Raw genomic sequence first — 26,532 nt, 5'->3', positions numbered from 1 at the left:
AAAGACCAAGTAAATCCATATGCAATAGTTGTAAAGGTCTAGTTGTAGAAATGTGAGATTTTGATTTAGATGATGTTTTAGTTTGTTTTCCTTATTGACAAGCACTACAAAGATAATTTTTTTCAAATTTAATTTTTGAAAATTCAATGACCAAATCTTTTCTCAAAAGTTTAGCAATTAAATCCATATGAGCATGACCAAGTCTTCTATGTCATAACCAACTATTTTCATTATTAACATATAGACATTTAACATCACTAGAATACAGATCATTGAGATGAAAAACATAAACATTATCATGACGATTACTAATGAATAAACCTTTATGATCATTTGTGCTTTCAATTGTGCAATATGATTTATCAAAAATAACTCGATTACCTTTATCACATAATTGATTAATACTAAGTAGATTATACTTAAGTCCATCAACAAGTAAAACATTTTCAATAGAAGGGTTAGGAGAAATACCGATGCTACCAATACCGATGATTTTTTCTTTCTTGTTGTCTCCAAAAGTAACAAAGCCTCCATCTTTAGATGATAGTGTAGTAAAGAAGGATTTATCTCCGGTCATGTCACGCCCCAGACTTGCCCCTAAAAGTTTGGGCATGACCCATTCAGAAACGGACATATAACCTGGTATATATATATATCATATGGGGCCTTATCGGAAACATAAAAACATTACAAGAACACTAATACAAACAAACTCCATTGAGCTACTTCTAATATGCCAGGATCTCATACACACATGCACCACCATAAGCAGATAAAGTTTAAAACTATATCCCTGGACATCGGTGATATACATACGCACTTACAGACCCAGCCCTATAATTGGGCATATACAAAAATAAAAAGACATGGAAGTTATATACATCAACCTTAGATGGGCACTCAAAAAGCAAGCCAACATCTTAACAAACTTCACAAAATAAATGGCCTCGTATAGTGCCTGGACACATGAAGGTTGACAAAAGAAACCGGGCGTCATGGGCTAGGGCTAACCACCTGGTTGGTTACCTACAGAAACAGACATCACAGAGAGTGAGCCAGGCTCAGTGAATAGTAATACTTAAATAAAACGATGCTTAACTTGAAACATAATAAAGCAATGCATATGAAAATACAGAGTTCACATAGTTAGTCTGATTCTGTGCTAAGTACATAACGGCCTTAGGCCCAATCTTGCAACATAAACATGATGGCTATAAGCCCTTGAGTATAATGGCATGAAACCCTTGAAACATGATGGCTAGAAGCCCTTAAACATATGGCATGAAGCCCTTGAACATGGTGGCATGAAGCCCTTAAATAGCTTGGCATTACGTCCTTGGATAATTTGGCATTAAGCCCTTGAAACATACTTGTATGAACTCAAGAGGTGTCTCACACGGATTCTAGAGGTGGCTCACCTCGTAGCACTTAGTTCCGTGTAGCACTTTGTTTCATATCATAACAACTTATATTGAATGGCCATAGGCCTAGAGTCTTACAGAATGAAAGTATTTCATCTTTTCCATTTCTTTCTTTACATATCGTAAAACATTAACATAGTTACATATCGTGCGTGAACAAAATGCTAATGATAATCATTAGCTAATGTAAAGCGTATAATGGTACTACTACTCACAGTGTTGCGATAACGTGTTACTTCCTCCCGGAGTGTGTCCTGCACATATCCAAAACTTACACATTAGTTCATTGTTTTCTCATCAATTAACTTTCTGTTTCACTTCACTTCGAAGGCGTGTATAAATATTAAAAAGGCATCAAATACATGTTCTGACAATATTAGAGGATTCTACACGCAAAACGGAGCAGACAGTGTTTTTCAGCATGAGCCGCACGTACGGCTGTGAGCCCCGCACGTGCGGCAAAATGCCCCGCACGTGCCTTTTAGACAGTAGCCAAGCCCCTGTTTTTCACCATTTCCCGCACGTGCGGCCATGACCCCCGCACGTGCAGCGATTCTACCCAAAATTGTCCGAAAATTCTTGCAAAATCCCACCTTTTGGTGAACATGAATAAGGCGCAAAATAACTTTCATAATTGGTAAAACATGGCCCAAAATCATATAAATACAATGATAATTACATACATCAAACTAATATACTTTAGTTCAGCATACACAAGTCCATGAGAGTTCTACCTTTACATACCCATAAGCATACTTTGATATAACGCCATGCCCCGATACTTGAGTTCAAAATAAGAAGATAAAATATAACTTCTCCATGATTAATTCCAATTGAATCAAACAACCAAGTAAGGTTATCTTGTCCATTAACTTCTTACATACATATAGAATCATAATTCCAACCCCTAAGTGACATGATCATGAGGGTATTTCACACTTCTTAAGAAGAAGAAGAGTTATAGGAGTTAGGGGTGAAAAAAAAATCGTAAAACCGTTTGCACCGACCGAACCGGACTGAATCGGCGGTTTTTGGTCGGTTTTATTCATTATCCCGGTCTGTTCGGTTCTGTTAAGGATAAAAAACCGAAGGTCGGTTCGGTTTTCGGTCATTAAGATTTGGAAACTGCGTGCACTGAACCGCACCGAATAAAAAGATAGTATGTATTTGATCTCAACCATCCATGGAAATACCTAGAGCTAATCTAAGCCATTCATGCACATGTATATATATTCTTTTTTCATAAGTGCCTCTTCTATACCAGCAAACAGTTACGTTCTCTCTCTCTTCTTTCTCATCCTCCTTTGCTTATGTTCTCTCTCTTCCTCCTTCGCTGGAAGCAGTCTACTCTCACACTTCTACAATACTATCAGCCCACTCTTTCACCACTTTGCGATTAACATAGTTATCTCCATGGTTAACGACCGTTGTTTGCTTCTCCATGGTTGATATCTTCCTCAAACCCTCTTTGTCTACATCAGTACTTCTTTGTTATAGATCTGTGAACAAAAAAAAAATGACAAATTTAAGGTATGTTTTTATAATTTTTAGGATTTAATTTGTTTTGTTTTTGTTTTTTTGTTTTTGTAAACTTGGGTTTAATTGATATTGAAATTGGGGATTTGTTGTTGCTTATTTAGGATCTCTGAAAACCTAATGATTCGTATACTTCTTTCTTCGGTGATGGTATGTTCCTTTTTAAATGGCAAGTCTTGTTTTTTCTGACTTTGTAGGCAAAACTAAGCCTAAGACAAACTAAGGTCAAGGACTGTCACCACGATCCTAAAAAATATAGCATGAACCGATGCCACCGAACTTTACCGAACCGACAAAGTGCTTAACGGTTTGGTTCGGTATATATTAATGGTCGGTCTGTTTCGGTTTGTTGTAATAGAAAACCGATATCATCAGTTCGGTGGAAAAATCACTAAAAAATTGACCGAACCAAACCGTTTTCACCCCTAATAGGAGTTAATTGAGATAGCCTTCTACATACCTTGTGCTTAAACTTCCTCAAATTCCCAACCTTTTTGATGATCTCCTCCCTCTGCCCTTCAATTCCTCTCTCTTCTCATCTTCTCTCAGTAGATATATCTATGAGAAGGTTCCTAAGTCTTAAGGTCAATAAGACTCTTATAAACATGTATATATATAAAGCTTGAATAGGGACGAAAATTAATCTTTTAAGCATCCCCAAATTGAAATTTCACAGAAGCGCTTAATATTACTTAAAAATTATGCTGATTACATATATGAAGTCAATTTCGGATAATTAAGCCACTAAGGCTTCCAATTCTTGATTCAAACATTCTAATGTGACAGATACTTGTCTTGTTAAACAGATAGACTCCCTTAAACATGCCTTAAACATGGAGTTCACTTACTTAGCCATAATTTCTCATAGAATTTCACGATAAGCATTCAAAAGCATAAAAAAAGAACTAAAAATATATCAGGAAACTTGTACGAGGGTCGGGTTATTACAGGTCATGTGTCTGAAACATCCACTATCAAGATACCACTTCCTTTCTGTAGATTTGGGCTTAAAGCAAACCTACAAGATGACCCTTAAGTGTTTGTTTTTGGTACCCATAATTTCTTGGGTCCTATTTGGTTAGTTTTGTTAGATTCCTTAATAATCCAAACCTGTTTAATTCCCATGTTCATATTCTTTTTGAATGGACAATAAGATATATAATGGCCTTTTTTTCTACAATAATGACAAGTAATATGAGGGTGTGTCACGAGAGGTGCATTTTCAAACATTGTATTGAGATTCTTTTGTTTCTTAATAGGGTCATATCCAATACCCACTTTATCAAAAACACATCTTTGATTTCCAAGAAACATGTTGAGATTATCTCTACCTTTTACAAAATTTTCAAGTGTTTTTGTTAAATCATCAACATTGTTTTTTAAAGTAGCTTTCTTATTGGAGATAGTATCAAAATCATTTTTCAAAACAATTTTTTCTTTCATAATTCTTCTACATTAATAGATAAAGATGCAACAGATTTCTTCAATACATTATTTTTGGCACAAACTTTTCTAAATTCATCTTGTAGTTCATGAAATGCACTTTCAAGTTCTTCATAAAGAGTAGTTATCTCATCTTGAGTATAGTCTTTATCTTCAAGAGCCATGAGACATAAGTTGACTACTTCATTTTCAATTTCATCACATGAGCTTTCATCTTCACTTTCTCCCCAAGCTGCTACCATGGCCTTTTTGTTTCTTTTGTAGTCTTTTCCATAATTCTTCAATTTTAGACAATCCATCTTCATATGTCCAGGATTTTTGCACTCATAGTAAATAATAGGCTCTTTCTTGTTATCTTTGTTGTACTCTTTTTTTAAAGGTCTTATTCCTCTATAATTGTTTTTCTTGAAGTGCTTTTTGAGATTCCTACTAAACATGGCATAGCTTTCATCCTCACTGGTGTTTTCATGTTCTTCTTCATTTGATGAGGCTTTGAATGCAATTCTACTTTTCTTTTTGTTTTCAACATCCTCATGTCTTTTCATGGTGATCTCATGAGTCATAAAGGAACCCATAAGTTCATCCAATCCAAGTGTAGAGATATTTTTGGCTTCTATAATGGCCGTGACCTTGGCCTCCCAATTCTTTGGTAAACACCTAAGAATTTTTTTCACCAACTCACTGTTAGTATAAGTTTTGCCAAGAGATTTCAAAGAGTTTACAATATCAATAAATCTAGTAAACATACTAGAAATAAATTCATCAGAGTTCATTTTAAACAATTCATAACTATGAACAAGTATATCAATACGAGATTCATTCGCTTGGTTTGTACCTTCATACGTTACCTCAAGTTTGTCCAAAAAAATTTTTGCCGAATCACAATTTGAAATTCTATTATATTCCTTAGAGTCTAATCCACAAACAATGGTGAGTTTGGCTTTAGCATTAGCTTGCAATAATTTATGATCCCTCTCATCACATTCATCTTCAGTTTTAAGTACACTAATATTGTCTACTAATTTGGTAGGAATTTTTGGACCTTTGGTGACAATAATCCACATGGCATAATCACTGGCTTGTAAGTATTGGGTCATCTTATTCTTCCAATGACTATAGTTGTTTCCGTCATATAATGGTGGCCTATTTGTGGCTTGTCCTTCACTTAAGGTTGCCATGGATCGAAACTCTCAGATGGTTAAATCTAAAACAAGAGTCTAGGCTCTTACACCAATTGTTACCCAAAAGACAACCTAAGAAGGGGTGAATTAGGTTTTTACAAATAAAAGTAATAATACCTTAATAAAAATTATGATTAGCACAATAGATAAATATAGTTAATGAAATAAAAATAATTAAAACAAGTGTTCTAACAACTATGTCAGTTAATGATTTTAGCACAGTGAAAATGTTAAATATACGTTTAAATAAAATAAAGAGATAAGAGAGAGAAAGAGATAAACAAATTTATAGTGGTTCAGTTTCAACTCGGCTTATGTCCACTCCTTAAGCTTCACTTGAGATTTTCCACTATACTCTAGCTTCACAGGGTGCTAGTAACATTTTCACAGATGGAGCAATCCTCCACAGATTTTACGCAGACTTTCTAAGTCAAGAATACTGAGTGTACTACACTCTTATAAGGTTGAAAATAATGTATTTTTACTTTCACAGAAAGTTACAAGAATTATCTCTCAAAGATAGATATAAAAATGAAACTCTGATTTTTCTATAAACCTCACACAGGAAAGATGGGCTTAAAGCTATACGTCTCAGTGTATAATTTCTAAAAGATGATGTAAACCAAAATTGAAGAACACTTCTCAGAAAATTTTTCAGAAAATAGATGTGAGTGATTATAGATCAAAAAATATATTCTAATTTTTTTTTTAACTTGTTTACATTAGAGGTTATGGTATATATAATGAAACTTATAGTCATTTATAGCCGTTATATTCATTTGAATTTATAATCGTTTATAACCGTTGTATTCATTTGAATTTGTAACTGTTCAGAGCCATTGTATTCATTTGAATATCTTCCACTCCATCATTACTAATTTGAATATCTTCCACCTGAACCTTTTGGCCTGCTACTGTGTTGGGTTATTTGAACCTTTTGGCCTATTTCTATGCTGGGCTGTTTGAACCTTTTAGCCCGCTGCTGGGTTGGGCTGGACTGTTTAAACCTTTATTTTGGGCTGTTTGAACATCTGACTTAATCAAATATTAAATACATTCTAACAACATTTAGGATAAAAGTTTTAGGTAAGAAATAATGGGACAATATAAATTTTGATTCTATTTTTCTCTTTCAAATAAATTAAAACATAAAATTATTAAAATAAATGTTGATTCTATTTTTCTCTTTCAAATAATCATCAAAATAAATTTTGATTCTATTTTTCTCTTCCAAATAAATTAAAAATATATTATCAAAATTAATAAATCTAACAAAACTGACAAAAACGTGATAGCACATCACAAGACACTATAGAAAACTTGAGAACAGAGAGACTAAAACACTCCCAGTCACCAAACAAGGAACAAACCATCACAATTGTGCTACATATCTAGAAAAAATAACCAGAATTTAAACATGTGGACACAATTCATTCTTTTTTTATCTATGGCCCACACAACACACAAACTTTAAATCTACACCATGCCCGTTACTTTTATGATAGAATTATGGATAATTTGGGAAAATGCTCCGTAGCTCGAGAAAGTGAGGCTCGAATGGCTCGAATGGTATGGAAAATATTATCTTACCGGTAAGATAATCAAAAAACATCTTAAAACGATGTCGTTTTGAAATTTTGAGCCACTCGAGCCATGGAAAATTCGAGCTACGAATCGGAACCGGATAATTTGTCTTGTTCCTAGAATTATTGAACCATCAAAGCCACTTCAACTAACACTAACCAGAAACATAGATTGATTAGGCAAGGAGGACAACCTTATCACAATTTCTTCCAACAACCCAATATACCACTCTTTCTTCAAAAGCCTCATTCACATTAATTAGCTACCAAACAGTTTGTAATGTGTAATGCGGCTAACGAAAGCTTTGATCATTTCTTACATGTATATTCATGATATCTAGCCTTAGAATCTAATATTACAAAACGATTTAAAAAAAAAACAGAATATATTTGAATCTAAGCCTCTCATCTCACATGCAAGTTTTTTGTTTTACATGTTTGCAACATAATCAAATCTCAAAAACCTGGTAGCAATAGACAAATAAATGGATTTAAAAATTTCAAAAGTAGCTGAAGAATCAAGCAACATACCTCTTGTGGCAGCATTTGCATGTCAGTTTATGTGGAAGCACCAGTCCTGGCACCTCACCTCCCTGTCTAACCCCACCCATCTGCCTACCCTACCTATCCTCCACGTACCCTCCATGCAAACCCTCAAACCTACTATAAATCCCCACCACCCCACCACTCTTCCCTCACCCACCACCACCACACCAGAGAATTAATCACTCACAATGGCAAAGCTTGCAATCCTAGCAGTAGCCCTCTTTACCCTGATCGCCCTCGACCAAGTTTCCGCCTTCCGCACCACCATCACCACCACCGTGGACGAGGAAACAGCAGCGGCAAACCCCCGAGGAGAGTCCCAGCAACAGAGCTGCCGTGAGCAGTTCCAGCAGCAGCAGCAGCTCCGCGACTGCCAGAGGTACATGGCGCAGCAGGCACAGCGATTTGCAAACCCGAAGCGCCGCGAGCAAGGCCTCGACGAATGCTGCAACCAGTTGGAGAAAACGGACCAGGACTGCCAGTGCGAGAACTTGAGGGAGGCCATAAAGCAGAAGCAACAGCAGGAGGGAGAGATGAGCGAAGATGAGAAGAGAAAGATGGAGCAAGCGGCCGAGGACTTGCCCCGGAGGTGCGGTTTCAGCTCACAGAGATGCCAGATTGAAGTAAACTGGTTCTAAATGAGGTGTGTTGCGTTGTGTGCAATGTAATAATAAAGGTCACCACTGCTCTAAGCTGGGATTTAGCCAAGTTATGATGGTGGTGGTGACCATCTAGTAATAAGCACATTATCGTGTGTATCTTGTACGTGTTGTTTTTTTTTTTTTTTGGTGTGTGTGTTTTCAGTTTAGGCTTTGAAGCCGTGTAGAGTCCTTACAAATAAATAAATAAATAAATAAAATAAAGGCTACTTTAATAAGAATCTCTCTCCGGAGATCACTGCGACTACCATCTCCTGCTATCGACTGTCGGCAGCACAGCAAGCTACTAGTGGCTACCAAGCATCAGTTTTTAAAGGAAAGGAGACAAAAAAAAATAAAAAAATTCTTTGATCCCATATTGTGAAAAAACAGTGTTCTTTAATTATATTTTTTCAGGTATCAAAACTCGCACGTAAATTCTATAGCATGCAATTTATAGTGTATTTTTTTTGCAAATCCAGAAAGCTGCAAGTTGAGTGAATTCAAGCAAAAAACAAAATAACAAAAAAGCAATGAAGATATTAAAGAAGTCAAGTATGATATGACAGAAACAATCATAGGAAGCAATCTTTAGCAATAATGGAATGTTGAATACAAGATTTTAATGAAGAGACATTTTTTGGTAAGAAACTTTTTATAGCAATGTTAGTAAAGCTAAAACTGAAAAGCACATCGAGGATGAAGAAAATTTTGAAAAACGAAAAAAGATAATTGCAAAATTAAAAGCTTGAACAGAAAATTGGAGAAAATTTGAAATGTAAGAAATTAAAAATTTCTGGAGTTGGAAAAGAAGCATGAAACAATGATGAGCAAAACACAATTGGCCAAGTGGGCATGTGTTATTTGCAAAATAACAAAAATGATGAAAAATTAATCAATTATGTGTGGAGAAATTCAGTTTTGATACAGGGTGAGCAATTTTTGATCCTCAATATGAAGCAAAAGAAAAATTCCAGGGGAATAGAAAAATGAAGAAACATAAAAAAGCATATTAAAGAACACAAGGTTAGCATGGAGATTGCTATCAAGATGGTGTATTCAAGAGTACTGGAAATAGAAAAGAAGATGGTGTATTCAAGAGTACTGGAAATAGAAAAGATTTCAAGTTCAAGATGAAGAATCATGTGACCAACATCCAAGAGTTGAAGAAAACAAGAACATGAAAATTGCAAATTAAAAGTTGTTGGAAAAGTTGTTGGAAAAGTAATTTAAACTTTATTCCAGATTTATTAAAATATTGTGCAATTTGTATCAGGGTGAGGTAAATAGATTTTTTTGTGGAGTTCATATTATGAGTCTTATTTTGATGATCTAAAGACTTTTAATGTATATCTTTTATGAAAAAAAATTAAATTGATTTGATAATCATAACATTTTATTTTATTACTTTCATTTCCAAAAAAAAATAATGACAAATATGTTTTTGAAAATAAATCATCTATTTTTTCAAAATACAATAAAATAAAAATATTATTATCATCTACCACTCTTCAATAATTACATTTTGGTTTTGCTTTTGAAAAGTGTTTTTGAGTTTTTAGTTTTTATTTTTTTCATATTTCAATAATTTTTTAACTTTTTACATGCATGTGCACCTAATCTAAATATAATTAGAAAGTAAAATATTTATAAAAAAACATAAATAAATAAAAACTGAAAAAGAATACGAAAATTTACAGATTTTTATATTATTTTCTTTTCTTTTGTTGTATTCAGTGGAAAAAAAAATTCACAAATATGTTACTTTTTAAGTGTGTCTAAATCTATATTAAGTACATTTAAAAAGAAAAATATATTAAAATATAAAAATAAGTTTACTAAAACAAAAAAAATACTGGAAAAAAAAACTCAAAACCAATTAGGGTGACTGGAAAACTTCTCTCAACAAATCAGTAGCTGCCTTTCTTGTTCTTCTTTTTCTTCTAACAAAAAAAGAAATTGCATAACATGAAAAGAACAAGATATATTTATGAGATCCAAAGAAAAAAGAGGATAAAACTGACACAAACAAGATAGCACAAACTTGAGAACAAAGACTAAACACTCTAGACCTAGACCTAGACACCAAACAAGGAACAAACCATCAAAGCCACTCCAGCTGAGACAAAAATCACTAAACCAGAAACAGAGATTGATTAGGCAAAGAGAACAACATTATCACAATTTGTTACAACCACCCAATATAATATACCACCCTTTCTTTCAAAAGCCCCATTCACATTAATTTGTTCCCAAACAGTTTATAATGCTGCTTAAAAAACGTTTTATGTTCAGGCATCCACTGACAGTGCAAGCTTTTTTTTATCACCTCTTCCGTGAATATTTATGATATCTTGCCTTAGACCCTAATAATATAAAACAATTTAAAAAAACAGAGGATATGTCTGAGTATGTGCTTTGTTTACTCAATACTGATAATATATCAGACGAACTAATCTCACATGCAAGTTTTTTGTTTTCCATGTTTGCAACATAATCATATTTCAGAAGCCTGCCTGCAACAGTAAAATATATGGATTTAACAATTTTTAAATAAAAAAAAAAAAAACAGTTGAAGAACCAAACAACATACCTCTATGGCAGCATTTGCATGTCAATTTATGTGGAAGCACCAATCCTGCCACCTCACCACCCTGCCTAACCCCACCCATCTGCCTAGCTTACCCATCCACCACGTATCTGCAGAAATTTTGATAGATGGTTCACTCCAAAAACTTAAGTTCCACATATTCTATGACAGGAAAAAAAACTATAAACAAATTAACATTTGAATTTCTCAAATTTAAAGTAGAATAAACTTTTAATAAAATACAATTGTCTTAACAAAACAAATATATATAAACTTCAATAATTTCGATGAGATGTCAATTTTGATATATATATTTTTACAATTGCATTCGACAAGTTGTGATTTTTGGAATCATTGCATGGTATCTCATTGTCAATAGTGTCAAAACACTTCATTTTTTTTATATATGTGACGAAGACATTGATCTCCCATTCGATTCTTTATATATTTCATTTTCGAGAAAACTCTTTTTACTATAAGAGTCGCAACCAGTAACAGTAATGCTAATTTCACAAGCAAAAAATATGTACAGAGTTTTGATTTCTAATAAATGGGTTCCTTATTTTTTTAAATGGGATCAATTAGATATTAACAAAAAAATTTACAATAAAACCTTTTTTTCAATAGTTCTTGGCATCACCCCTGACACACCCTCCATGCAAACTCACAAACATACTATAAATTCCCACCACCACCAGAGAATAATCACTCACAATGGCAAAGTTCTCAATCCTAGGACTTGCCCTTGTAGCCCTCACATAATAGAAAAGTTAATTAATTTGAAACATACAGTGCTCAAAATTTGAATTTTATAATGATTTAAACTTGGTGTGGTTGGTGTAAGGTGTGACAAGTGCATCTAGAATCATTTTCATTCATACATATTTTAAATTATGTTTCATCTATACACATTCTAAATATTTAAATTACAGATATTTTCTAGGTTTCTTTTTTCATAAGTATATTTCAAAATGATTATAAAATATCCAAAAATAATCACAATTAATAATATAATGATAATGGCGCAAAGGATGCATTTCATATAGCTGAACCTTGTAATGATTTTGGTTTCCAAGGATGCTGAAAGAGGAATTGAGCTCGCATCAGATTATCCTCAAATATGGGACGATTAACTTGATCTTCTACACAGCTAGAACCATACATAGCCCATGAGGGAAAGAAATTCGATATCATCAAAACGCAATAATGGACCTAAAAGAGAAAATTAGTATGAAAATTGAAGAATAGTATTCCACAACCATTTTCTCGAAGAAAAAAAATGACGTGTGCACATGTACGACTTACCAACCTAGAAAATAATGAAACGTGTGCGGTAGGCCCTATATGTATACATGGTGCTTGTCTGGGTCCACAATGAGAGATGAAGAAAACAAGTGCAATTCTTTGCAATGTCACCAGCACCACCAACCTATTGAAAGGATAACCACGCTACAATTGAACAAACACCTCAATAAAAATTTATTTCTGCAACCAAATAAATAAATAGATCAGACTCAATTTATGTCAAGAAATTAATTAATTGTGAAAAATAAGACAGAAATTGCAGGTTCTAGAGGACAGAGAGATTCATCATAAAAACAGAGAACAATTGAGTGAACATTACCAAGAGCATTAAATGCATGGACTCAACTGTTTACAAAGAACAATTGCCAAATGACTTTGGATCTCATCATGTTCACTTGAGACCTCGGAATCCAAGACCGTGGAGCCAAACACCTGACAAAAGATCAAAAAGAACCAAATGAGCTGTAGAGACACTGTAATATTGAAAAAATGTATAAACCAAAACATTTAAACTGGTCCAGAGCATTAGTACCAACAGTATGTGCCAATCCCATTTGGTATTTAATCCTCTCTATTCATGACCTGCATACAAAGAATTCAGATAATCACTAGAGGACTGTATACAGAGAAAGAAAAAAGAGAATATTGGTGAGGGGACCGCAACAATGCAGACTAGAAACCATGGAAATAATACCCATGACAAATGGTATTTTAAAACTAACCCGAAGAAGCTATAAATGAACTTAGGAGTGGTGTTTCTAAACTTACTAACATTGATGACAAAATAGAAATTTGATTTTTTGAAAGAAAATGGTCTAGAGACCACACACATATACGTATATGGGCAAAAATCGTAGACCACCATAACCGCAACCTGCTAACTAACAACCCAGAACCTACTTATCATGGCCAACTGTGCCCAAAACCAACTCCCCCACAAATATATGAAGACTAACGCTGTGTTTATTTGAGAGATTTGGAAAAAGATTTAGAAATAGAAAGGAAAAAAATATGTGAAATTACATAAAATATAAATATATTTTATTTATATTTCACCTACTTTTTTTCTTTTCCTTTTCAAATCCCTTTCCAAATCTCTCAACTAAACACAACATAAAGAAAAAATTAACCAAAGAAATAGGAAATTACATATGAGGAACTTCAAAATCATCTGATGGTTTAATTATTGCAGATACTCTGGCAGCTTTAGAAAATGTCATTAAATCCACATTTGACCCTTCGACTTTCAAGCTCCCAAACATAACCTACACATTCAATTCCAATAAGATCAAAAATACCGACTCTAATGTCCATAATGCAGTCAACTCAAATATTTCTTACATTACACTTTATATTGACTCACAATTCCCCTGCTGTATTTCTTGCCAGCTCCAAGGAAACTCAAGATGAACATTAAACGAAGTGGCCAAGGAAACAACACCCCCCTCAAATTAAACCTAATACACAACATTGTCATCTGCTTATGAAACCTAGGATACAAAGAACATGGGTAGCCAAATCATACTCCTCTTCATGACTGCGTAAGTCCAAACCTCAACAGCTTTGCAGCTTCCTCTTATCACATTATCATCACTTTAGAAATGCATTTTCCTTTAAAAAAAAAAAAAAGAAGGCATATTCTACAAAACAGTTTTGCTAACATGGATTGTCAGTAGTACATCATGAAGAAAACTAGCTCAGAATAAAAGCATAGGAAGATCCTAGATGGAACAGCAACAGACATAGCAACACACGTAGTACAACTAATACGATGATACATGGCAATTAAAAATTGCAAAAACAGAGCACTACCCATTAATGCCGAAATACCAGCTAGGAATTAAAAATATAATGGAAAAAATAAAATATCGTCCAAGACATGATAATGGCTTGATTTCTCAAGCAGTGCAGCACTTAATCATAGACTAGGTCCTCTGACCCTGTATAAGGCTTACAGGGATTGCAGTTTTACCACCAAACTAGCTTTAGGTTTTTTATAAAAATAAATAAAAACGGATCTTGAAAACCAAAGAAAACAGGTAAGTGATTTTTAGAACATAGATTGATTCACTTCTATTCCAAAAACTCTAAATCTAACCGTTGGTTCAAGTAGGGATACCTCCTCGTGAGAACCAACTATACAATGACCTAAATTATACTCTCCAAGATGGAAACAAGTGTCTCCAAACCATCAAAAATTCCTCCAATTCTGTTCTCACCAAATAGTTCCACATTAAAGCCAATGGCCACAAAAATATCATGCCTTCTTCCTTTACTCCACTCTAGCCCCTCTCCAAGAATGGGTAAGCTATGAACAGGAAAAACGCACACCATGTCAAACAAAGCAAGAAACAAACTCCAAAGCTCTCCACAGCCAAGGAGCAATAAGTAAAGAGATGGACATATAGTTTCCACATCCTGCTTGGACAAGCAGGCACCAATTCACAAAGAGATCCACGCGCATCAGTACAAGGAAAAAACAGGGAAAAACATACAGCCAAAGGGATTGTTTAACGTACCAAGATCTACAAACCAAGATGACAACTTTAGCACAACAACGAAGCAATAATACCATACCGATACCAATGATAGGCATATCATAACGATACCCAATGACACTAACATCTGGCAAAGAAAATTAACAATTTAATGTAGCAATTCAATATAACAAAAACAACAATTTTATCTTGCCGTTCAATTTAACAAAAAGAAGCCAAGCCCCTACGCACAAAAAAAATGGTAACATAGCAGAGCACAATAGCACCAAAAGCTTCCATGGGTGAGAGGTGGTGACAAGGAAAGAATTGCCGGCACAGTAAATTGTGAATGCAAGCAAAAGAAGTTATTGGTTGATTCAGGACAGAAGTTATTGGTTGATTCAGACAGTGCCACACTCCATATGTGTTGTGATTGGTATAGAGAGCTTATGATTTTTTGTCGGGTGAATTGAAAAACTGTAGGGTAATTAAAAAAAAGTGGGAGGTTTGTGATTGGTTGAACAACCAATAATTTTTGAAGTGAAAGCCACTTTGACAAAAACATTACAATGTATGATTGAAAACTGAAAAAGAAAAACGTTCATTGTATCAGAGATCGTAATCAAAACAATGATGAAAGGGAAAAGAACGCAGAAACTTACATAAAAACAAGGCTTTTATTTATTAAGGACTGACCCAACATTATCTTCACGGCCATTGGCCGCATGAGATCATTGACAAACACCATAACAAAAGAAAAAAACTAAGCCAAAAAAAAAAAAAGAGTACTTCATAACCACAGAACAGCACATGACAGAAAAGACTTAAGGACCCATATCCCCCAGAACACTCAGAAACCACCACGGAGGCGAAGGACAAGATGCAGGGTGGACTCCTTCTGAATATTGTAGTCAGCCAAAGTCCTTCCGTCCTCCAGCTGCTTCCCAGCGAAGATCAGCCTCTGCTGATCCGGTGGAATCCCCTCCTTGTCCTGAATCTTAGCCTTCACATTATCAATTGTGTCAGAACTCTCCACCTCCAAAGTGATGGTCTTCCCAGTCAAGGTCTTCACAAAAATCTGCATCCCACCACGGAGACGGAGCACCAAATGAAGTGTCGACTCCTTCTGGATGTTATAGTCGGCAAGAGTACGGCCATCTTCAAGTTGCTTGCCCGCGAAGATGAGCCTCTGCTGGTCCGGAGGAATGCCCTCCTTATCTTGAATCTTCGCCTTCACGTTATCGATGGTATCGGAGCTCTCGACCTCAAGAGTGATGGTTTTACCAGTCAAGGTCTTGACGAAGATCTGCATACCACCCCTCAGACGGAGCACCAAGTGGAGGGTCGACTCCTTCTGGATGTTGTAATCGGCGAGGGTACGGCCGTCTTCAAGCTGCTTGCCGGCGAAGATGAGCCTCTGCTGGTCTGGTGGAATACCCTCCTTGTCTTGGATCTTCGCCTTCACGTTGTCGATGGTATCGGAGCTCTCAACCTCAAGAGTGATCGTCTTGCCAGTCAAGGTCTTGACGAAGATCTGCATTCCACCTCTGAGACGGAGCACAAGGTGGAGGGTAGACTCCTTCTGGATGTTGTAATCGGCGAGGGTGCGGCCGTCCTCGAGCTGCTTGCCTGCAAAGATGAGCCTCTGCTGATCTGGTGGGATTCCCTCCTTGTCCTGAATCTTGGCCTTGACGTTATCAATGGTGTCAGAGCTCTCAACCTCAAGAGTAATGGTCTTTCCAGTAAGGGTCTTGACGAAGATCTGCATTCCACCCCTAAGGCGGAGCACCAAATGGAGGGTGGATTCTTTCTGGATGTTGTAATCGGCGAGGGTACGGCCGTCTTCGAGCTGCTTTCCGGCGAAGATCAGCCTTTGCTGGTCCGGCGGGATGCCCTCCTTGTCCTGGATCTTGGCCTTGACGTTGTCGATGGTGTCGGAGCTTTCCACCTCCAGGGTGATCGTCTTTCCGGTTAGAGTCTTCACGAAGATTTGCATACCGCCTCTGAGACGGAGCACCAAGTGCAAGGTCGATTCTTTCTGGATGTTGTAGTCGGCGAGGGTTCGGCCGTCCTCGAGTTGCTTTCCGGCAAAGATGAGCCTTTGCTGGTCCGGTGGGATGCCCTCCTTGTCCTGGATCTTGGCCTTGACGTTGTCGATGGTGTCGGAGCTTTCCACCTCGAGGGTGATTGTCTTGCCGGTGAGGGTTTTCACGAAGATCTGCATCTGTATGAATCAATCAAAAACCAAATCAGATCTGTTTCAACTTTTGAAATTATACGACATCGGTATCGAACAATCAAAAAAATCTTCTCCACACAGTCAGATCTGAAGAACGTCGCGCAATCAACAAAAACAACACGCTCTAAAACTGTTTCAACAACAGGATCTTCAAAAACTAAGATCTTATTCAACTATCAAAATTATTTATATATTATCGTGTGATCGATCAATCAAGTAATTCTTCCATAGACAAACAGATCAGAAGAACATCGCGCGATCAACAAACACAATACTTTCTCTAACACAGATCTATGTTATAAAAACACAGATCTTTGTTATAAAAAATAAAAATAAAAATAGCAATTTAATTGAAGCAGAAAGAGAATTGGAGAGAAACCCTGATTACCTTGGGAGAATTGGGAGAAAATTGAAAGATGGACAAGATGAGGATAAGATGAGGATGAATCAATGAAGGAGTTTGCGTTGGAATGGATTGAATTTAAAGGGGAAGATTGGGGTGTGTTAAGACGAAAATGCCCCTCTACAATAATCTAGAAAATAGGAGAGGCATGCGTAGTGAATGACGTGTAAATTCAACAACCGACGCACACGCAAAGCTAAAGCTATACGTTATTTTCTCCTACACACAAACGGTGGAGATTTATCTCCAAGTTTGGTTATAAATTTTGGAAAAATGGTTAGACCATCTCCGATTCTGAATTAAATTTGGCATTAAATTTAAAATTTGATGAAGAATATATTTTTTTTATGTTCTAACAGTTTCACCAAATTAATATCAAATTGAGATTTCACCAAACGTTTCACCACAATGAGGACAGGCTCCGTATTTTATCAAAACACTGTGCATGACTGTTGGGGGAGACCAACCGATCGACCAGTCGGTTGACCGGCCGGTTGACTAATCGGTCGACCACCAAAAGGTTCAAACAGTTCTAAAAAAAAGTCAAACAGTTGAAAAAAAAAAATTTACCTTACCGATCGATCACTAAAAGGTTCAAAAAGTTCAAAAAAAAAAATCAAAAAAAAAAATTTGGCTTAACCGATCGACCAACCGGTTATCCCGGCACAGATTTGATGAAAATCAACCGTTGGAGCACTCAGTATCAGATTGAGGAAAAAGTTATTTTTTTACTCAAATTTGATGAAAACTTTGATTCAGGGTTGAAGATGCTCTTAGGAATTTTAATAAAAAAGTTTTAGTAAAAATAGATTTTATTGTGATATGATTTTTTATTTTGATTTTATTTTTTTATTTTTTTATTTTCTATTATATGATTAGAGTTTCAAAATTAAAAAAATGTATCATTACTTTAAGGGGTTGTTTAGGATGTTCTAAATAAGTGTATTTTTTGACTTTTTATAAAAAGATCTATAAAAAAATAAAGAGGAGATGTTGATTAATGTGATTCAAAAAAGATAAAAAGTGTGGACTTATTTAGTCTTCCCAAACAAAGCCTAAATTTTAGGTTACGTTTGTTTAGGAGGATTTAAATAATTATATTTTTTAATTTTTTATAAAAATACGAAATAATATTAGAGATTTCAAATAATTTATTAAGTGTTTTATCAAATCTTTTACATGAATATAGAATCCACATACATGTGAATTGGCGTGGATCTCACATCCACGTAAGAGATTTGGTAAATTATTTAAGGTTCATACCAATTTCTAAAAATATGTGTAAAAAAATAAAGAGATAATGTGATCTAAATAAATACACTTATTTGATCTATGTCAAATAGTGTGACAGTTTGTCTTTTTTTAGTTTGGTCACATTTCATTTTGATTCTTAAAATTTTTTTATTTTTTTTTTTTTTCCTTGGCTTGTTTTAAATTTTTTTCGATCTACTCATAAAATTAATTTCTATTAAAAATTAAAATGATATATCGACAATCACGTGATATAAAAATATTTTATTATATATAATTTACATCTTTAATATAAATTTAAATCTAAATATAAAAATATATTTTATATTATGTGATATATATTATGATATTTTTTTGTCTAATTTAAATAAAATTTAATTTTAAGAAAAATTTAAACCATAAAGAGCGAAGTGGATATATTGAAATTCTGGGTCAACACTTTGTGAGTGTTTGGGAAGTGAATTTTTTTATAGGTTTTTTTAGTTGTAGGATATTATTGAAGAAAAAAAATTTTGTGTTTGGAAAGATAGTTGTTTTTTTTGTGATTGGATGTGATATTTGTGAAAGAAAAAGTGAAATGATTATGAGATTTGATGTGATATTTTGTTTGGATTTATTTTTTTTTTATTTTGTAACCAATTTATCTTTTAGTGAAAAAAACAAAAAAAAAAAAACTAAAAACTAACTTCCCAAACAGCGCCTGAGATTAATTTCTTCTGCCCACCTAAATGTAATTTCTCCTAAATTTTATCAATGGGCTTTCTCTCATAGAAGACCGGTCCACAACGAAACCGATTTTCTTTTGTGATGAAATAGATCATTAATGGGTCGTGGGCTTCGAGATGTCTCGACCCTTCATTTAGTTGATTTGGAAGCCCAAGAAAAATGGCCAGTGTCTTGGGCTGTTCTTTTCACGAGTCCAAAGTCAGCAAAAGCCTAGGACTTAACAGGGGCCCACTAAGCTTTATCTATTGCTCAAATTCGACTAGTTCAAAATTTATCTGAGTTAGATACGTGATTATAGTATCAGAGTTGAGTGATAGGTCCAATGAGTTAAGTTTTTGATGGAGTCTAATCTCTTGCCTCTCATTTTTCTGTCATTTTGACATGCTATTCAAGTTGTACATACGGAGGAGTGCTAGATTTGTTCATTTTCGTTTCTTTAAACTACTTTTTTTTTTTTTTTTTTTCTTTTCTTTTTTTACGAAAAAGTAAGACTTAGGGTGTGTTTGGTTTATGTTTATAGAGTAATTTTTGAGATAAAAAGTACAAAACTTGTTTGGTTTGTTTTTTTTTAGAAATGGTTTTGAAAAATTATTTTAGGAGAGAGTTTTAAAAAAATGATTGATTTGATGTGTATAAGAGAGAGTGTGATTTTGAAATGTAGGTAACCAACAAAATTTTGAGATTTTTTTTGAAAAAATTTGTTTGGTTTGATTACTCTTGAAAATTTGTTTGTAGAGAATTTTTCTCAAAAATTTTTCTGAAAAACAAACCAAACAAGGCCTTAGTCTTCGTTTGGTAATTGAGGTTAGGTTGGGTTGAGTTGGGTTTGGAATTATTTTAGTCACAAAAAGAAAAAATATGCTTTTTAATCCAATAAAACAAATTGTTATATCCAACTCATAATCATTACATTATGGGTGTGTTTGATTGGGGGGATAAGGGGGGGATTATTTACTGTGCGGATTGTAATCCGCACAGTAAATCCAATCCGATGTTTGTTTTTTTTTAGTCCGCCAGACTCCTTATCCCCCATATAGGGGATTATATTATCTTAGGGGGAGTGTGGGATAATTTTGGGGGGATTATTTGCTGTTGGGATTAGGTGGTGAAATGACCATTTTGACACTCTACTATTTAATTATGTATTATATTTAATAAAATTCAATAAAATTTAAATGTCTCAATTTAAAAATAAAATTATTTTATTTAACTTTTTATTGATGTTTTATTTATTTATTTTTAAATAATTTTTTATAGATATTTTATTGATGTATTATTTCGAAATTTTGTTTATATTTTATTTAATTTCATTATTTAAATGTTAATAGACGTTTTGTTTAATTTCATTGTTTAATTATTATTATTTTTAAAAATAAATTTATTGAAAATTTTAATTAAAAAAATAATATAAATTTTTATTGATATTTTATTTATTTATTTATTTATTTTTAAAAAATAAATTTATTTAATTGTGTAAAAAATAAAATAAAATAAATTTTTATTTAATCTAGCTAAAAATAATTAAAATAATAAAGATATGTTTAATATTACTATTACTTAGCAAACAATTGAAAAAGGGTAAAATAGTCTTTTGTTAATTTATCCTATCCAATCCGTCCAACCAAACGTTGGATTCACTAAAAATAGTCATTTCCAGACATCTAATCCCATGAAAAAACAAACACAGGATACATATTCAATCCAACCAAATAGTCCGGGAGATTCACAGACCTAAGACTCAAGTCCGATGGATTCTAATCCCCGCTCATCCAGTCCGTCCAATCAAACACACCCTATGTCTCTCACAAAAAGTTTAAAAAACGCTTATCCCAAATAAAACTAAAAAGACTTTTTAGTCTCAAGTTAAAATAGTCAAAAAATCAGCCCACTTCCCAAACGAACTCTTAATATATTGCACATAAACTATCCAATAAGGTACATCAAAGTACAAGATAGATCCAAAAATAAATAAAAAGAATTTCCACGAGGATATAATGAGTTTTTACAAAGAGAGAAAAAATAAACTTTCATGCAAAGAGGAAAGACTTTCCATGAAAAAAAAAGGGTAAATTATAATTTAACCCCTTATGGTTTACCCAAAAAATACGGAGCCCCCCTATAATTTCATTTATAACACTTAAACCCCCTGAATTTCATACCAAAGTGCAATTTCGGACGGAACCGTTTGTTTCAACAGAGCGTATGCTGCACAATCATTAAATCAAAATTATTCCCCTTCAATCACACTAGATAATTCCTTACCTTCTTCTTCTTTCCAAGTTTTTTGAAAACCAAAGACGTTGCTTCCCTCTCTAAAATGCTTCTCTCTCTCTCTCTCTCTCTCTCTCTCTAGCTTATCTCCCACATTTCTCTATCTTTCCTTTTCATTTTTGTTTCATTATTCTTCTAAAATCTATGTCTATCTTTCTCTTAACTCAAATAGAGTTAACCCATAAATTAAAATCTCTGTCTATTATTCTCTACCATGGCAACCACCATCATCCTTCATCTTATCTTTATCATTATAGACACACATACATTATATACATAGACATACTCAATTAACTAAGCCAAGACCCAAATTGTAATGGTGGCTACCACCATGGGTGCCGCGAGAGGGAAAGGTGGTGGGTGGTGGGTGTTGGTTGAGTGGAGGAAATGGGATGAGGTTGGTAGGTGTTTGCAACTATGGACTATTTATAAAAAGTTATGGTTTTGTTATTTAAAATGCATTGTCTTTTCTTAGCATTGTTTGATGTTCATTGAAATTTCTGAAAACTGACTTCATTTTCTATTTAGAGAGGTTCTTGAGCTAGAAAAATGGTTGGAGATTTATGGTTTTAGCTCAGATAGGTTTTTAAATAATATGAAGTTGGAGTGTGAGATGAGGTAGAATGGTAGACTATCGAGTATGGAGTTAAAAAAATATGAAGTGAGGGCATGTATATACATGTTCATACAACTATATAAATATATATGGAATGATTAGAGATTAGAAAACACACATACACACCCAAATCCAAATCCAAGACCACCAAATAACTTCTCCACCCAAAGGGTTCTTCAATATTAGATATAGAAGAAAATGAAATCATAAACTTCTCCTTCCTATATATATATGTACATGTTTATATATATATATCTCCATATATATGGAATAATTAGAGATCATAAAACACATATATACATACCCAAATCCAAATCCATATCCAAGACCACCAAATAACTTCTCCACCCAAAGGGTTCTTGATTATTAGATATTAAAGAAAATGAAATCATAGGCTTCTTCTTTCTGTATATATATATTCATATTTATATTTCTCCTCTCTCTGGTTGCAATCTTTCTCTCTCTTTATCATTATAAACACACATACATTGTGCCTGTTTGGTGCAGCTTAAAAGCTACTTATTTCAGCTTTCAGCTTAATTTAAGCTATTTTGATGTGTTTGGTTTAGCTTATTGCTTATAACTTATAGCTTTTTGGAAGTCAGAAATCAGCTTATTCTTTGAGTTGGGCAGGAGATGCTTAATTTCTAAGTCAGAAATCAGCTTATGTTCATAGTTATAAGCTATAAACTGTTTAGCCATAAGTTATAAGCACTTTCCCACAGCTCTACCAAACAGGGCCATTATATACATAGACATACTCAATTAACTAAGCCAAGACCCAAATTGTAATGGTGGCTACCACTATGGGTGCCGTGAGAGGAAAAGGTAGTGAGTGGTGGGTGTTGGTTGAGTGGAGGAGATGGGATGAGGTTGGTGGGTGTTTGCAACTATGGACTATTTACAAAAAGTTATGATTTTGTTATTTAAAATGCATTGCCTTTTCCTAGCATTATTTGATGTTCATTGAAATTTCTGAAAACTGACTTCACTTTTCTATTTAGAGAGGTTCTTGAGCTAGAAAAATGGTTGGAGATTTATGGTTTTAGCTCAGATGGGTTTTTAAATAATATGAAGTTGGAGTGTGAGATGAGGTAGAATGGTAGACTATCAAGTATGGAAAAAAAAATATGAAGTGAGGGCATGTATATACATGTTCATACAACTATGTAAGTATATATGGAATGATTAGAGATTAGAAAACACACATACACACCCAAATCCAAATCCAAGACCACCAAATAACTTCTCCACCCAAAGGGTTCTTGAATATTAGATATAGAAGAAAATGAAATCATAAACTTCTCCTTCCTGTATATATATATATACATGTTTATATATATTTCTCTATATATATGGAATGATTAGAGATCAGAAAACACACATACACACCCAAATCCAGATCCAGATCCAAATCCAAGACCACCAAATAACTTCTCCACGCAAAGGATTCTTGATTATTAGATATTGAAGAAAATGAAATCATAGGCTTCTTCTTTCTGTATATAATATATATATATATATATATATACATGTTCATATTTATGTTTCTCCTTCTCTCTCTGGTTGCAATCTCTCTCTCTCTCTCTCTCTCTTCATTCCCTTTTTTTCTTTTTCTTTTTTTCTTTTTTGTTTTTGATCAGGCATTGTACAAAACAATGTCGTTTTGTGCATTTATGTTACATCCGTCAAAAATTACAACATGCCATAAAGTCTAAGAATTTAAATGTTACAAATAAAACTATAAGAAGGTTCTGTATTTTTTAAGTAAACCACAGAGGGTTAAATTGTTATTTATCCAAAAAAAACTTCTACACAGAGAGACATAACTGTAACACAAAAATAAATTTTAAAAAAATCATCACAAAATTAACATTACTAATCATTTTTATGGTTTATTTATTGTCAAAATAGATGATTAAATTGTTGTGGGAACTCATTAATTTTGAATCAAATATTTTACTTAATTGAATAATTTTGCACTCTCCAAAGCATCACATCATAAGGTGTGGCCCAATTTAATTGATGGGATCACTGAATTTTAGTTTTTGATATAACATGAAATTAATGATGATATAACATGAAATAGATTCATATAATGAGTCCGAACCACTTTTCTTGGTGAGGTCATGAGTTGGTTTACTTCTCCAAGTTGGCTTGGTATCTCCATCACATATGTCTCTCGAATCTGAGGTGTATACTTTTTCAAGTTTGTAATTTTATTTTATTTTTATTTTTTTAACAGAGTATTTGAGTCAATTTATAATTAACAAATAAAATAATAATAATAATAATAACAATTATTTTTTTTTATTAGTTTTATAAAAAAAATAATAACAACAATTAGTGTGGACTGAAACTGGACTAACAAAATATTAATTTGTTAACAAATATAATTAAGATTTTTCTTACTGCATCCCTTATAATTACATTATAAAAATTTATAAATTTTTACATGATAAGAGATGTGCCCGGTAATATTTCCCTAAATGAGGTACGTTTATTGATTTTTGTTTCAATAGAAAAAGCCTATAAATGCGACTTAGAATTTGTGACATAGTCATTTTCAAATCAACGTCCACTAAAAAAAATAATAATAACAACAATTAGTGTGGACTGAATCCGGAATAACAAAATATTAATTTGTTAACAAATATAATTAAGATTTTTCTTACTGCATCCCTTATAATTACTTTTTTAAATATGATATTTTATAAGAGAAAAAATAATTTTGACTTGGAAGAGAAAAAAAATTTAGTCATATGATTATAAATAAAATGATTTTTAGCTTTTGTACCAAAATTTTTAGCTTATTTGACTAGGATAAATAATTTTATTTTATATAATTATTTTAGTCCAAACTGCCCGAACGCAGCCTGAGAGCTTTTGACTTGGAATGTACATATGATAGTGCAGTTATTCTATGATTATCATGTTATTTTCAAGTATGTGATCATCATTTGTTTCATTGAACTTGACGTACTGCTAATTAAAAAGACAATGCTCCACATAGTGGTGGAGCAACCACCTTCAGCTGAAAATTTTATCAAAAAAAAAAAAGAAGTTGCAATGAATGTGAAAATAAAACCCATTCACACTATATTTAAAATTTTAAATCTACACATTGAATATTTGATTTTTGGGAAATTATTGGAATTATTTTTTTGAATCCCTTAATTTTTTTCTAAAGCAAATTTTGGTACACATGACATTAATTAGGTTAATTTTGGCTTAATTTTTAGAAACAAAATAATTTAGTGTCAGATTGGTACAAACGGTAGTAATTCATTGTTAAATGTTCAATTTCATTATTAAAAATACGATGACACTTTTAACAACTGAAATGTTTTGTCTCTTAAAAATAATTTTGTCTTTAAATTTTTGTGTGTAAAACTTTATTTTATTGTAATATGCCCTTGATATGAAAAAGGGTGTCAATGGCCTAACCCTTTTAAATCTTATAATTTTTTTTTTTTTATATGATGTAAATTTTACATACAAAGTACTGGGATTTTTGTGGTCATTATTATCTTCTTAATTCAAAGTAATAGATGAAGTTTTAAATTGAGAAATTTAGCCAAATTCCCTCTATTGACCCTTATTTGGTAAAAATGATAGTCCAATTTGTTTTATTTCATAAATTCTCTAAAGAGAAAACATATGATTGAGTAAGGATAAAGTAAAATATTTTTTTTTTTTAGACAATATTGTCAGAGTAACATGTTACTGTGAACAGCGTAACATGTTACTGTCAAACATAGTAACTGTCGAGCAACATGTTACTGTTACTATTTACATCAATTTCAACGGTAATATACATATATATATATATATATATATATATATATATTAAAAAATTTCATAGTCAACATTGATCTTATTTGATAAATCTTGATAAGAGAATTCTAAAAATACTAATTTTATTAAAAACCAATATTTACATTAAAAGTTATATTCTTTTAAAGTTTAATATTTTATCAATACTAATATATATTAGACTTTTCAAAAAAATCTTTTTATACTTATCCTTAATGCTATATTATTTTAAATTTTAATATTTTATAAATAATGATCTACATTAGACTTTTTTAAAAAATCTTTTTATACTTAAAAATTTTATTAAGATGGGACTTTGACCAAATTAAAAATTTTATTAAGACGGGGCTTTGACCAAATTCTCCATTTAAATTCAGGCCGCATAAGATTATTTATAAAAATCTAACCTCTTCCTGCTTCACCAAAACTCCGATTATATTTTCCAAAATTGGGTTCATTATTCTCTTCTTAATTTATCCTTTTTATAAGT

General features: G+C 33.0%; 2 protein-coding genes and 1 long non-coding RNA gene across 3 annotated transcripts; 1 reads left to right on the top strand and 2 right to left on the bottom strand.

Annotated features, from left to right (window-relative positions):
• The first annotated feature begins 4,886 nt into the window (after positions 1 to 4,886).
• On the top strand, positions 4,887 to 8,468 carry LOC114273887 (2S sulfur-rich seed storage protein 2). The gene has a single exon (XM_082880095.1). The coding sequence runs from the start codon at positions 7,899 to 7,901 to the stop codon at positions 8,346 to 8,348; it is 450 nt and encodes a 149-aa protein (XP_082736221.1). The 5' UTR covers positions 4,887 to 7,898; the 3' UTR covers positions 8,349 to 8,468.
• An 11-nt stretch (positions 8,469 to 8,479) lies between these two features.
• LOC114290273 (uncharacterized) lies at positions 8,480 to 14,887 on the bottom strand. Its single transcript, XR_014336537.1, has 7 exons — positions 13,393 to 14,887; positions 12,776 to 12,825; positions 12,563 to 12,675; positions 12,248 to 12,423; positions 11,991 to 12,150; positions 10,942 to 11,048; positions 8,480 to 10,864 (listed from the first exon to the last, which is right to left on the bottom strand). It is a non-coding gene; the product is annotated as an uncharacterized LOC114290273 (long non-coding RNA).
• A 491-nt stretch (positions 14,888 to 15,378) lies between these two features.
• On the bottom strand, positions 15,379 to 17,600 carry LOC114290272 (polyubiquitin). Its single transcript, XM_028234146.2, has 2 exons — positions 17,348 to 17,600; positions 15,379 to 16,944 (listed from the first exon to the last, which is right to left on the bottom strand). The coding sequence occupies exon 2, from the start codon at positions 16,942 to 16,944 to the stop codon at positions 15,571 to 15,573; it is 1,374 nt and encodes a 457-aa protein (XP_028089947.1). The 5' UTR covers positions 17,348 to 17,600; the 3' UTR covers positions 15,379 to 15,570.
• Positions 17,601 to 26,532: the final 8,932 nt, after the last annotated feature.

Source organism: Camellia sinensis, chromosome 7 (assembly GCF_055761805.1).
Source record: "Camellia sinensis isolate YWXY chromosome 7, ASM5576180v1, whole genome shotgun sequence".
Lineage (NCBI taxonomy): Eukaryota > Viridiplantae > Streptophyta > Magnoliopsida > Ericales > Theaceae > Camellia > Camellia sinensis.
The sequence above is the reverse complement of the archived record's forward strand: the minus strand, read 5'-3'. Positions and strand labels throughout refer to the sequence as shown.